General features: G+C 41.9%; 1 protein-coding gene across 5 annotated transcripts in view; it reads left to right on the top strand.

The window, feature by feature from the left end:
• slc12a5a (solute carrier family 12 member 5a) overlaps positions 1-12,849 on the top strand; it is a 225,481-nt gene that overhangs the window by 155,435 nt on the left and 57,197 nt on the right. For all 5 annotated transcript variants that reach the window (XM_049591425.1, XM_049591443.1, XM_049591434.1 and 2 more), the window contains 2 exons: positions 486-586; positions 1,148-1,285. In XM_049591425.1, coding sequence (XP_049447382.1) covers positions 486-586; positions 1,148-1,285 — 239 coding nt within the window. The remainder of the gene's footprint in view (positions 1-485; positions 587-1,147; positions 1,286-12,849) is intronic.

The following is a 12,849-nucleotide window of genomic DNA, read 5'->3' as shown; positions in this document are numbered from 1 at the left end:
CAACATTCACTGTTTCTGCCTTTCTGTGTTTCGGGGGTAAAAAGCTGCCGAACATTTCTCATTATTTCTCTGCGTTAGTGTTCGGACTTGTGATCTGATCGTTTGTCGGCGTGGTGAAAAAACTGATTGAGATGTTCCAGTTGGCGTTCTTCCTCTGGCCATATGGAATATATAGCACTGCACATATTGTGAATACACACTCCATTAGTTATGGATCTGTTCCTCTGCATTTCTGACTGTGGGCGCTTTATGGAGACGACGAGCCTCCCCTCCTCTCCTGGCTGATGTCCTCCAGTCTGAGCTTTCTGTTTGTGTGTCTTTCTTTGATTACACAATAAATAAATAGATGAATAAAAAACAAGTCTGTCTGTTCTTGAAAGATGTTGCTCGCACATGAAGACGCACATGTACATCATGCTCTTTGCTGGTATTTTTTTTGTTTAGTCCAGTTTAAATGTCAAGGTGTGTGTGTTTGTTCCCTCCAGGTGACAGTAACCCCAAGGAGAGCAGCCCCTTCATCAACAGCAGTGATGTTGCCGCAGAGAAGAGCCAGCAGTATGACGGCAAGAACATGGCCTTGTTTGAGGTACGGTCCAATCATCTGCACACACACACACACGCTGATACACAATCCGGCACGATCATAAGACGCAGGATACACTCAGCCTCACAATTTGGGGATTGAATAGGGGCTGTGACATCTATTAATGAGGGTAATTACTGTGTGAAGGGCACGTTGGAACCTCAGGTTAATGCAAGCAAATATCACACTGCTACAGGAGAGAACTTCAGTGAGGCAATTTGCCACAGCTCTGCACAAATGTATTTACATTGTGCTCTCAGTGGGGTTTCCAGATTAAACAAGAGAAAAGAAAACAGAATCAGAAAATGAACTATTTATTGTGTAAGCACCTTTTTTCCCTTCAGATAGATCTGACTTTGTAAAATCCATGCAGCACAGCACCTGAAATAGCAACTTATCTACAAGTACAGTGTATTAAGGTTACAGTATCTGGTTCATGTGGCCGTCTGAGGGTTAAAATACACAGCTGTACCAAAGATGTAGGCTCACACTCTTTGAAGTGTTGCATCTCTGATGAAACAAACACTGACTCCAGCTCTTCTGTGCGTGTTTGTATCCCTGCAGGAGGAGATGGACACCAGTCCCATGGTGTCGTCTCTTCTCAGCAGCCTGGCCAACTACTCCAACCTGCCCCAAGGTAGCAAAGAGCACGAGGAGGCCGAGAACAACGAGGCAGAGTCATCGCGCAAGAAACCCGTCAAGGTATTTAACAAAATTTGACTTGTATAAACGAATCTTCTCTGAATTGTCTGTTGTGAGGCTGTTCACCAGGTCCAACTGGTCAACCCATATCAACCCCATTTTAGTTTCTTTACTCTTCAAAATGGCCTCTGTCCCACCCTAAATTGTAAATATATACATATGATACAGGGTATACGACAGCACATACAGTACATGTATGCTCACATACAGGTGTGACCTACTGTATGTTTTGGAGACACACAGTTTGACTTGTGTATTAAAATTGGTTGTAGCAGTGTGTTGTGTTGGTTATTGTGATTTCAGTCCCAAATCAGTAATCCATATGAGTATTGATTGGATACAGAGACAATGTGACCTTTTAAAAAACAGTTTTAATTTCCAAAAAAGTCAAGAAATGTATCTGTTGTTGTTTTTTTTATCTTCACACACCTATATGTTTTCTTTCCTGTGCATATTGTGGCACATAACCAGCAGCATATTTGCGTTTCCCCCACATTTTCATCTTCTCATTCCATCATGTAAATTATATTCTGAGCTGTGCTCTCCTGTAAACTGCTGTGATCTGTGTCTTTCATAGCAGCAAACACAACAAATTCTCACTGTACAAATCTGGATTAAAAAAAAATCAGGTGAAACTGTCCCGCTCCTTTTAATAAATCTTTGTATTTCCACTGAAAATCAATATGAACTGCAAGAGATTAGCTTTAATGGTGCTGCCGTAAACACAAAAGCACTAATGGGCTTTTTCATTGTGTGAATTAATAAGAGAAAGGGTGGTGTTTGCTATGATGCATTGTAATGCTTCTAACTGCTGAGGTGTTTATCAGCTATTAGTAAAAACATTTAAATATACTTAAAATGCAGACCCGTCTCCAAGAAATTACGTTTAAAAGCAACTAATTTGAAGCAACAAATATGTTTTGAGGGGAAAATTAATGCAAAGCAAGTTAAAGTCTATTACGTAATGAGGAAATGTTTTTATCACCTTTCTTATTAACGTTTTAGCGAATCACGATCTTTGCCTGACCTTAACCAGAGTCCATTTGATGCATAAACTTAAGACAGGAGTCTGGACGAGAACCTGAAATTCTGGTGCCAAGTCCTGCACTTTGTACATTTGCTATCCACCCCAGCAACCTCATTTCAAAACCTACACGGGACATGAAAGAAGCTGTTTCTCTGAACATAATCCAGGCCGTGATTACATTGCCTCATTATTAGGAAAGCGGTTTAGTAACATGCAAAAGTAATTTCTATGAGACAGCGGTGTACAATGTGCTTTAAAGCAATGCAGATATTTACGCTAGGAGTTTTCATGTTGCTGCAGTACTAGTGTGACACAGCAAAGACTCATTATTTTACTGACTAATATTAAAAAGGTGGTTGAAGCTGTCTGCACAAAAAGGGCAGGTTTATTAAGTTGTAGACGCATCTCGAGGATAATTAAAGCAAACAGGATGCACCTGAGTGCCACAGCAAAGGGCCTGAACACTTATGCAAATGAGATATTTCAGTTTTTGATTTTTAATACATTTGCAAAAATGTCTGAAAGCATGTTTTCACTTTGTCATCATGGGTCATTGAGTGTAGACTGATAGGCAAAAATGGTATCCATTTAAGATCAAATCAACAACACAATGAAGTGTGTAAAAAGCCTGTGAAGCCATGGCAGCGCTGCACACTCCCTTAGTTATGTTTCTATTAAAGATATTCCTTCAAAAAACAAAACTAAAATCAGCTCACAGGAGTCTGACTCCAGCGTGCACAGACGTATCACTTTGCGGTAGATGTACCTTTGCTGTAATATTGCGCACTGTGGACGACTGTTTGCCCGGGAAAAGGGTCGTTAATGCTTGTTGCCGGGAGATGGTCATTAAGTGTTACCAAATATAGAATTGTACTTTCCGTCACATCATAAATCCCTAATAGCAAAGTTTATGGTTGTTTTGTTAAGACACTCACTGGAGAGAAAGGGAAGAAACTCCAGCAGTTTAGAACTTGTCAATCATTCTCTGTTGATATTATAAATCCCCTGTTCGTGTTACTGGATTGCATCTTAAATGCCACTCACTAATGAGTTCCCTCCACATCATCCCCTGGTATTCTCTTCTGTTGGGTGTTGAGATGCCAGCAGGAAGGAGTTTACATATCGGCACTTGATAGACAGACAGGCAGCTACGTTATTAATCCTGTGGGAAATGGTGGTTTTAGCAGCAAGGCGAGATGTGACATTGCAAAGCTGAAACGAGAGGAGACGTGTGATAACGATGACGATAATGCAAATAACGAAAGAAGTTATCCCAAACAGGAGCGACAGACTGGTGGGAAATGGACAGTCACGTCTCGACATATGTCACATGAAACTCTGTACAGTAACTCCACAGTGTGTGAGGTAAAGCACAGATTAGACAGTGTATGTGGGCACAGCAGTGACAGGTTGACAGCTTCTCTATGACCCTTGACCCAGGCTGTCTTCCCAGGTGCCCAATCAGCCTGATATTTTTCCACCCTGATGTATTTTCCTCTCTCCCCAACATGTGTCAGTCACTTTTCATTCGTTTCCTTTCACTCAGTGAGGTTTTCCTCCTTGTTTCTCACCTTGACACAAATCACTGGTGATGACCTTGCGTGTCAGTGTGCCTGTATCTGATATACTGTCTGTTTTTCCCTCTGGGAATCAGATGAGCCCTGTAGATGTACAGTAGAAGCTCTGTGGAAAACATTTCAAATTGCATATAAGGATTATGGGTACAATCGACCTCACGACCATATTGATTTCTGTGTGTGTACATTTCATTTGTAGAAAACAACATGAACAAACAGACTGTTAAAGTGCATAACACTGTAGAATAATTTATTGGCAACTTATTTTCATCTCAAGGGACCACAAATATTGTTTTTTCCAGAGACTTCAGCCACATCTCATCACTGGCTCATTTGCTTGTTTGCCAGTGTGATGGTTCATCAGTTCAGTTGTTATCATGTGACCAAAGTATTGAGTTTTTAGCGACCGTATCACTGGGCAGCAGAAAGCTTGCGTCTTATTTCAGTACTGCTAGCATCACTGAACTAGCTAATGTTACACCTCAGCAAAGGAAGAAGCCATTAATGTTTACATCTCATGCAGTTATGATGACAAATCTCTTGTCCATGAGTAGATGCATGTGTCCTGTCGTGTTGTGATACGGCTGGCAGGGGTAGTTTGGTAAAAGAAAATAGTTCCTACATGAAACTGCTCACAACAAGGACTGTGGATTATCTGGAGTAACTACGTCATGATTTTTTGGGCTGTATCCGACTCAGAATTATGTCAGTCAAATCAGATTAGGCAATTCAGTTCAACTATTTGACTGTTTGTTCCTTTTTTCCAAAAAGAGATTGAGAGTTCCAATGGGACGTTCAGTGGAACAGTGACATTTATGTGATATAGGAAACAAGCTAACCACGCTAACAACAGACAGAAATGTGCAAAAACATTTTTCACAAACACTAGATATCAAACAAAAATCAGAGACTGTAAATTCACCACTTCTAAGTAGAAGGCAGAAGTTAGCGTTACTTTGGAGCCTCACGGTGCAAAGCCTCTCATCATTCTGAGCAGCTGCCTCTGTGTCTGCAGCTGCCTGCACCAAAGAGCAGCATGAAAGCAAGGAACGCTCACTCTGCAGCTAAATCTGGAGACCAAAACATCCCCAGAAATACCAGCCATTTCAAAGTCATGAAAGACCATCGCTTTGTCAGTGATTTTAGCATCAGACACTGATGCCAAAAACCACCTTTCACAGTGGTATGATACACCACCAAGTGGCGTCAGTTTGTAACACGGCTGGATGGAACCTTTCATTGTGTTATGATATGCTGTCGGGCGGCTGGACAGCGCCTGTCGCGGCAGTATGATACACAGACAGGCAGCATTAGTAGATAACGTCACCAAACAGCACCTTGGCATCAGTTTGAAAGCTGCCGGTAACAACATAATATAAGGAGCTGAAGAGTGCCTAAAGGTTGGGTGGGAGGGTTAGTGGATGGTCCAACAAACCCTGGACTTTTACCCGGGAGCCTGGTATTTGGCTCCCGTATGAATGTTGAGCCAAACCATGATGGTTTTTTCGGCTACACCTAACCATGTGCTTTTGTTGACACCCCAGTGTTGGTTGTGGTGTCCTGGAGCATCAACAGCAGATACAGAAGGTTGCCTAGTGTGTAGTATGTAGACGTGAAAGTCCACTGACAAATCTGTGATATGTGACAATTTTTTGGCGCTTAGAGCACCACAAGCCGAGTGCCATCAGGTTCCATTATATTTAAGAGAAGGCAGACATCTCTACGGCCAATATCTTCAGCACTCAGAAACTCACATTATAACTATTTAGATTGATAATAGTGCCACAGGTGAGAGAGGAAGAATATGTATTTTTGATTTTGAGGTGAACTGTCCCTTTAAGAAAAAGAATAGATATTAATAAAACATCTTGATGGCAGCGTGTAGGCATTTGACATATAGCAACAACGGCCCGACCCCTTTGGATGACAAACACAAAAAAGCACAAAAATGCATTCAAACCACAGTAACATTTCATATTTAAAAGGCCAGTTCATCCAAAAGAGAAAAAACAAACATTATAATGATGCTTTTTCACTCACTTGTAGTGGCATCTAGCTGCGCAGATAGATTTTGTTTTATTTGCACAGGTTGTGAGATATCTGTCTTTATGATTTCTGCCTCCAGCTCAAAGCAATTCAAATTACAGATGAAAACATCAACAGCAACCTCTCTTCCCAGAAACAATTTCTCAGTTCATCAAGATAAACTGTGAAGAGTTTCCGCTAGAATGACTCTGTACAAAAGAAATACTCTGCATGACAACAGTTGACAGTGAGACAGGCACACTGTTAGAGGGAGATGTAATTTGGGTGACCTAACCTTTAAACAGGTTCTGATTGTACCAGTATTGCAGGTAGCTGCTTTAGACAACAACCATGTTCACATGGGAGCTGAGTATTGGATCAGAATGTCTTTACTGTTTGCTAGTGGTATATTCCCCCATTATCCCAGTTGTAAGGTGTATTTGTCTGATTCCCCTCGGCTCGGCTAACCCTGGGAGCAGGTCTAATCTCCCCCTGTCACCCCAACCCCTTCAATACTTTAATTAGTCTGCACGCTACACCAAGCTGCTGCTTCTCCAATCAGCAGCCCATTCCACAGGCAATCTCTCCATCGCCACGAGAGGCTTTTCATTAAGGCAGCCTGTGGCGTTTTATCGCTCACACAGCGACCTCTCTCTCTCTTTCGCCTTCCATCCCTATTTCTCGCGCCCTTCCCCCTCCCCCTTCCCCCGATCCCTCTCTCTCAGCCTCACTCTCCGTCTCCTTCATCATCGGTCCCTCGAGTTGGCGAGTGAGTGAGTTGTGAGGGAGGGAGCGCGAGGCAGCGGGCTTTCTTTGTCGCAGTATGAAAGCCAAGATTAGAGATTTGTTTGGCATGTGACATGAGGGAGCAGTCTGGAGGTCGCACAGGTTAAAACGGAAACCGGTCGCAGCTAATCTGCCTGCGATTTTCTGTCCCCTGACCTCAGTCCTCTGGAATCCAACGAAACAACTTTATGTGAATAGCACTTTTCTTTATTTTTAGGTGTTTTACTTGAGGCAGAAAAATGCATTAGAACAAGATTTAAATTTATAGGTTTTTCCACAAGTCCTTTGATCCACTGTTAATTTAACAGAGAATCATCACCTGACTCTGTGGAGCAATTTAGCATCTTCGTTTCAGTTCACTGTAACTGCTCTCATCAGTGTTGTTTCCAGCAGCAGGCAGCTGTTTTAAGCAAAAACCCCAATAGAAAAAATCCTCTATGCTGTACCTGCACAGCATCAAACAGAAGGCAGACAAAATTAGCGCCTAGCTGGTGAACATAGTGGAGAATTTAGCAGCTAATATTTCCCTCTAATGTACTGAGACCAAAGTAGAGCTAAAAAGAGACTGAATCATGGACTTAGATTCACTGAGTGGCCAGAAACACGACCCCAAATGAATCCGAATAAATGCTAATGTTGCTCTGGATCTGCTGGATGAGTAAATAAGCAAACACAGTATGACAGTGTTATAGGTAACAGTATATTGGTGTTGTATTTACAGCTTGTAGCGCTGCTCCTTAGTGCATAGGTGTGGATTTCAGGCGGAATGCAGGGGTCATGTCTCCCTCAATAGTTAGGAAGCAAATTTGTCACCCACCAATAAAAACATGAACGTAGCACAGGTCTTTTAGTTTGACAAAATTAAAGAGATTTCCACCTTTTATTGATGCATTAACTTCCCCCAGAATGCAGAAAATTCAAACAGGCTATTTCATATGAAACGAAATGAAACCTGCACCCTTGCCTAAGTGTCCTCCCTGAAAAAAGGTCTAGATGAATGGTCTAAAAATGAAGGTCTAGAAACACTGTGAAGAGGAATACACTGGTGGCCGAGGCTACCATACAAGGTGCCACCTGCTACTCAGTTGTTAACAAACTCACATGCTGATGGAAAAGCCATCAGGAGCAATCTGGGGTTCAGTATCTTGCTTAAGGGTGCTTCGGCATGCAGGCTGGACGAGCCGGGGATCGAACTGTTGATCTTCCAATTAGTGGACGACCCACTCTACCTTCTGACACACAGCCATAGTCACCCCAGTGATGAAAAATACTAAACAAGACAGTGCAGTTACAGTAAGTTTAAAGATTTAGAGATTAGGATTTATAAACTGAAAAATATTTTTCAGTTCTTCTGGTTCTTATTAGAATTCTTGCAGCATCCTCCTGAATATGTTTCTGCTGTCTAACGATCTTTATGGGGAGACAAGACAAGGGACCTTTTCAGTTGTGCGCCTGCCTGGAGATGAAAATTAGCTTTTCTAAATCTTGTCTGGACAAGAGACCCCTAATTCTTGCTATTTGTTTTAGATGATAAAAGGCTGATTTAGTGACATGGCTGCTGAACCTAAAAGCTGTGTGTTTGATAATAACAAATTCTAACTTGGCCTTTAGTCTTGATAGTTCAGAAGTCAAGCTGAGCACTTGCTTTGAGTCTGTCTTGTCTTTATTTATATTATGATTATTTTAAATTTAATTGCATCCAGCAGCAACTTGACAGAATATGCAGACTGGTGGTCAGAGTGCAGCAGCTTCTTCTTTTGTTTTTCTAATAAAATCCAACATAATGTGCGGCAGTATTTGCTCCATAAAGTCCTGCGGGTCGACCAAACTCAACACAAACCATAAACCTCTTTACTCATATTCAAGTCATTTTCTAGTTGAGTGCTTTTGTCAAGAATTACAGTAACAATACTCCATACACTCTCTGCCCCCCCCCCCCCTTTTTTTTTTTTTTTTTTTACAGCATAATGTTCCCTCATATAAACGTTGTTTCCCTCGCAGGTGTTTTATGACCCCTGCTCTTATCTTTGCCCTCCCCTCTCGTTCCCTCCCTCTCTCATTAGACCGGAGCATCAGATTAGTATTCACATACAGTAGGCTGGCTCTCCTCTAAAGGATGTATCCTTAATAATGTCCTGTTAAATATTACAGCAGCGTGCACAGGAGTTCACAGCCGAGCTAAACTGAGATTTCACACCTCACATTTTGTCCATTTAGTGAAGACACAAAAGCTAACGAGCCAAGTGGAGGTTTTTGCTCTGCAGAGCAGGGCTGCACTGAACTATTATAATGATTCATCTGACGATAACTTTTTTTTTTTGATGAACATATCCAAGCGCCAGAGATCAGATGTTCAGATGCCTGTTTTTTGGACTTTTATAATCAGTCAGTCGATCATTATGACATTATACAATCATATATGACCAAGAAAAGCCAAATCATCTCACTGAGAACAAAATGTTTGGGTGTGATAGTGTAGATAGATAGGTAACCCTTTATTTAAGTGTCACTCTACAACACACAATAAGAATACCAAGTACATAAGGGTACAGAATAATTGCAAAAATATACATAAGTTACAGTATTCAATCCCCCCCCTTGATAAAAATTAAAAGTGTTGAGGACCACTCCAAATGAGTTGTGAGGCACATACTAAACGGACAAAAAGAAATTAAAAAGGTACACTATGGTACCTTAAAACAAAAACACAAGAACCATGTACTATGTATGTTGGTGCTCTAGCAGCATGAGCAGTCACTCACTGGGCCCGAGCTGAGTTAAGAGACGAATCACAGGGGTGGAATGAACCAGTGGTTCCCAACTGGTGGGTCAAGGTCCAAAAATGGGTCGTGGGGTCCATTCTGAATGGACCGCAAGTGACTTACGACTGTATCCAAAAAAAAGAAACACTTTATTTTCAAGTACAGTGAATTTCCTTGCTTTTATTTTGAAGTGCCATTTCCTGCCGTAGAGTGATTGAATAACGAACAGCTATTTAACAGAGATAGCAAACTAGCTACAGACATGGCCAAACCTAAGTGTAATGCTGAATGTGTGGACCTTAAACTAGTGACCAAGGAGACACCTGGACCCTGCGGTTGGATCAATTGGGAACCACTGGACTAAACCATTTGTGCTCCTTTAAGGGGTGAGGAGGGGGGGCTCAGAGAGCTCCCACTATTTTTATACAAAATCCAGTCTTTGAACCAATTTATTTAGCCAGTTCAAACAAAGTTAGTTATGACACTAATTTCCTAGGGGGGAAAAATCAAACAAAACCAAACTTTTTATCCCAGGCTTATCGTGGGCCCCCCTTTCATTGGTGCCCTCTGTAAGCAATCCCACTTTTCTCCCCACTGTGACACCCCTGGTCATAATATCTTATTCCAGGCTGTTACATCTTATTTTTTCTCATCTTATATTTATAGAAAATCTTGCCAAGCACAATTAGCATTATATTATCAAACTTAATTGAGCTGAATAAAACAAATGACCCAGCTTCAAGGACTTTCATTCTGAATTTCTTGAGTTTCATGCATCTTTTTGAAAGATAGGATGTTTTAAAGTGATTTCCAAAAAAAACTTACTGGTAATTCTTAGGCAAGGCAAGTGTAATTGATAAAGCACATTTCAGCAACAAGGCCATTCGGAGTGTTCTACACAAAACATCAAAACAATCAAGACAAAGTGCAAAAGAAACACATTATAAACGGTCATTTACAATTAAAACAAAGAATTAAAAAACAGTAAAGTACAGTGCAGGAAATGAAAAAATAAGTAATCCTACTATCAGATTTCTCCACATGCAGCAGTATGTTGCTTATTTGTAGGTGAGCTTGTTTTTGTGCAGCATGGAATCCATTTTCAACTCACCTGTCCTGCTTTCATCCGAGCCAGGTTACTGCTGACCTGGATTCCAGTGTGTAGCTTCTGTTCAGCGGCACATGTGCATTAGCGGATAAGGAGACTTTCAGCCTTGAATGTGATAGTGCGGCTAAATAGAGGTTTCACAACTGGTGGGAACACACGAGGCTTTGTGGAGTCTTTTAACCTAGAATATTCTAGTAACACATGTACACGCCATTTCATGGTGGTGAGCCTTCAGCACCGCAGAGCACGTTTAGCCTCAGCAGGCAGTGTTTTACAGATAACTGGAGGATCACGCTTTCACACACACACACACACACACACACACACACACACACACACACACACACACACACACACACAAACACACGTATGCGCACACACACACACACACACACACACACAGAGTGTTGACCGCTGAGTGACTGGTTGATCCACAGCCGGTCAGGGAGGCTGATGTTCGCCGGCCTCTCCTCTCGCTGTCTATTTAATAATTCAGCACACCTGAGCAGAAACACATTTGCCCTATCAGCTCCTGTTTGGCCAGCAGAGCGTGGAGATGGCGTTACAAGCTCCCAGTCTGCCTCCCTCGCTGTCATTAACCTCCCCCCTCCCCCCTCCTCCTCACCCGCTCCACTTCATGCCTCTGTCTCTCCCTCCACAGTAATAAAACTGAAAGAATGCATGCTCTCCTCACCTCTGTTGTTTCTTCATCTCTTCTCCCTCCCCTCTCTAGTGCTGCTTTGCTTCCTCCTATCCTCTCTTTCCCTCTCATCTTCTTCCTTCTACTCTCCTTTGCACTTCTGCTGTTTCCTCTCCTCTCTTGTTTCCTCTCCTCCCTTTCCTTTCCTTTCTTCCTTTTCTCCTTTTTTCTTTCCTTTCCTTTACTTGCCTCTCATCTCATTCCCTCTCCTCTCCCCTTTTGTTTGCTCCTCTCCCTTGCTTTTTGTTTCTCTTCCTCCTTCTCTTCTCAACTTTCTTACCTGTCCCCTCCCTTCCTTTCCTCTTGTATCTTTTCCGTTTGTTTCCTCTTCCACCTCCTCTCTTGTTTCCTTCTTTCCTTTCCTTCCTTTTCTCTTGTATTCTTTCCTTTCATTTTTTCTTCTGCCTCCTTTCCTTTTCTTTCCTTTAATTTTCTTTCCTTTCCTCCAATTTCCTTTCCTTTCCTTTCCTCCCATTTCCTTTCCCTTCATTTCCTTTCCTTCCCTGTCATCTCCCCTCCTTTCCTCTCCTCTCCTTTCCTTCTCTCACTATTCCTATTCTCTCATTTTCTCTCCTATCATCTTCCCTCTTTTCCTTTTCTGTCATGTCTCCTCCTTTTCTCTCATCTCCTTTCCTTTTCTCCCTTTTCCTATTCTCTTATTTTCTCTCCTCTCCTTTTCCCTCTTTTCATAATCTTTCACTATTTTTCTTTCTTCTCCTTTCTTTTTATTTTATCTCCTTTCATCTTCCCCTTCCTCCCTTTTCCTCTTCTCCTATTCTCTCATTCCCTCTCATTTTCTCTCCTTTTCTTTCCTCTTCTTTCAGTTTCTCTTCTCTCCTCCCCCCTTTTCTCCTCTCCTCTCCTCTCCTCTCCTCTCCTCTCCTCTCCTCTCCTCTCCTCTCCTCTCCTCTCCTCTCCTCTCCTCTCCAGCAAACATAAAAATCCAACATTGTGTTGCTCTGGTGATTAACATTTGATTAATGAATTAACTATCATATGCACTGATAACATATTGATGAAATTTCATTGATCTATTGTAAAAAATGAAGACAATAACGTAATGTTGGTGAATTGGATGATTCAGTCTACAGTAACTCATCAGCTCGCCGTAAAAGACAGGTGCAGCTCCAATTCGGTATAAAACAATATGATAAACATTTGATCACAGATTTATACAGTTTCCGATGTGCAGCAGATTCTGGTCCTGCTGCTGAGCATAAGAAAATCCTGTAAGATGTGATTTTAAAAGATGACACTGGTTTTGCCAGCCTAAGCAGGTTGGCAGGGTGTCCCAGAGCCTGAGGGCCTGGACGTTTCCTTTCCTCTCTCCTGCAACTCCTTTCAGATATATGTAGTCTCCCCACATTCCTCCCCCTACTCCTCTGCCCTCTTTCATTTTATTTTCCCTGCAGCTAACCAAGGATGTGAAGTTACTTTCACCTTCCCCTTTCTAACTCTTCTCCAAACTCTAACGTTGAGTAGAGGGAACGTGCTGCATTTGCTAGCATCAGCAATTCAGGAGATGTCCATGGGAGGTCAAAATAAGACTGTGGGGGTATAAGGGAAAGAGAAGAAAGGG

The sequence above is a fragment of the Epinephelus fuscoguttatus genome, linkage group LG1 (assembly GCF_011397635.1).
Source record: "Epinephelus fuscoguttatus linkage group LG1, E.fuscoguttatus.final_Chr_v1".
Classification (NCBI taxonomy): domain Eukaryota; kingdom Metazoa; phylum Chordata; class Actinopteri; order Perciformes; family Serranidae; genus Epinephelus; species Epinephelus fuscoguttatus.
Note: the sequence above shows the minus strand (reverse complement) of the source record. Positions and strands in the feature narration are given on the sequence as shown.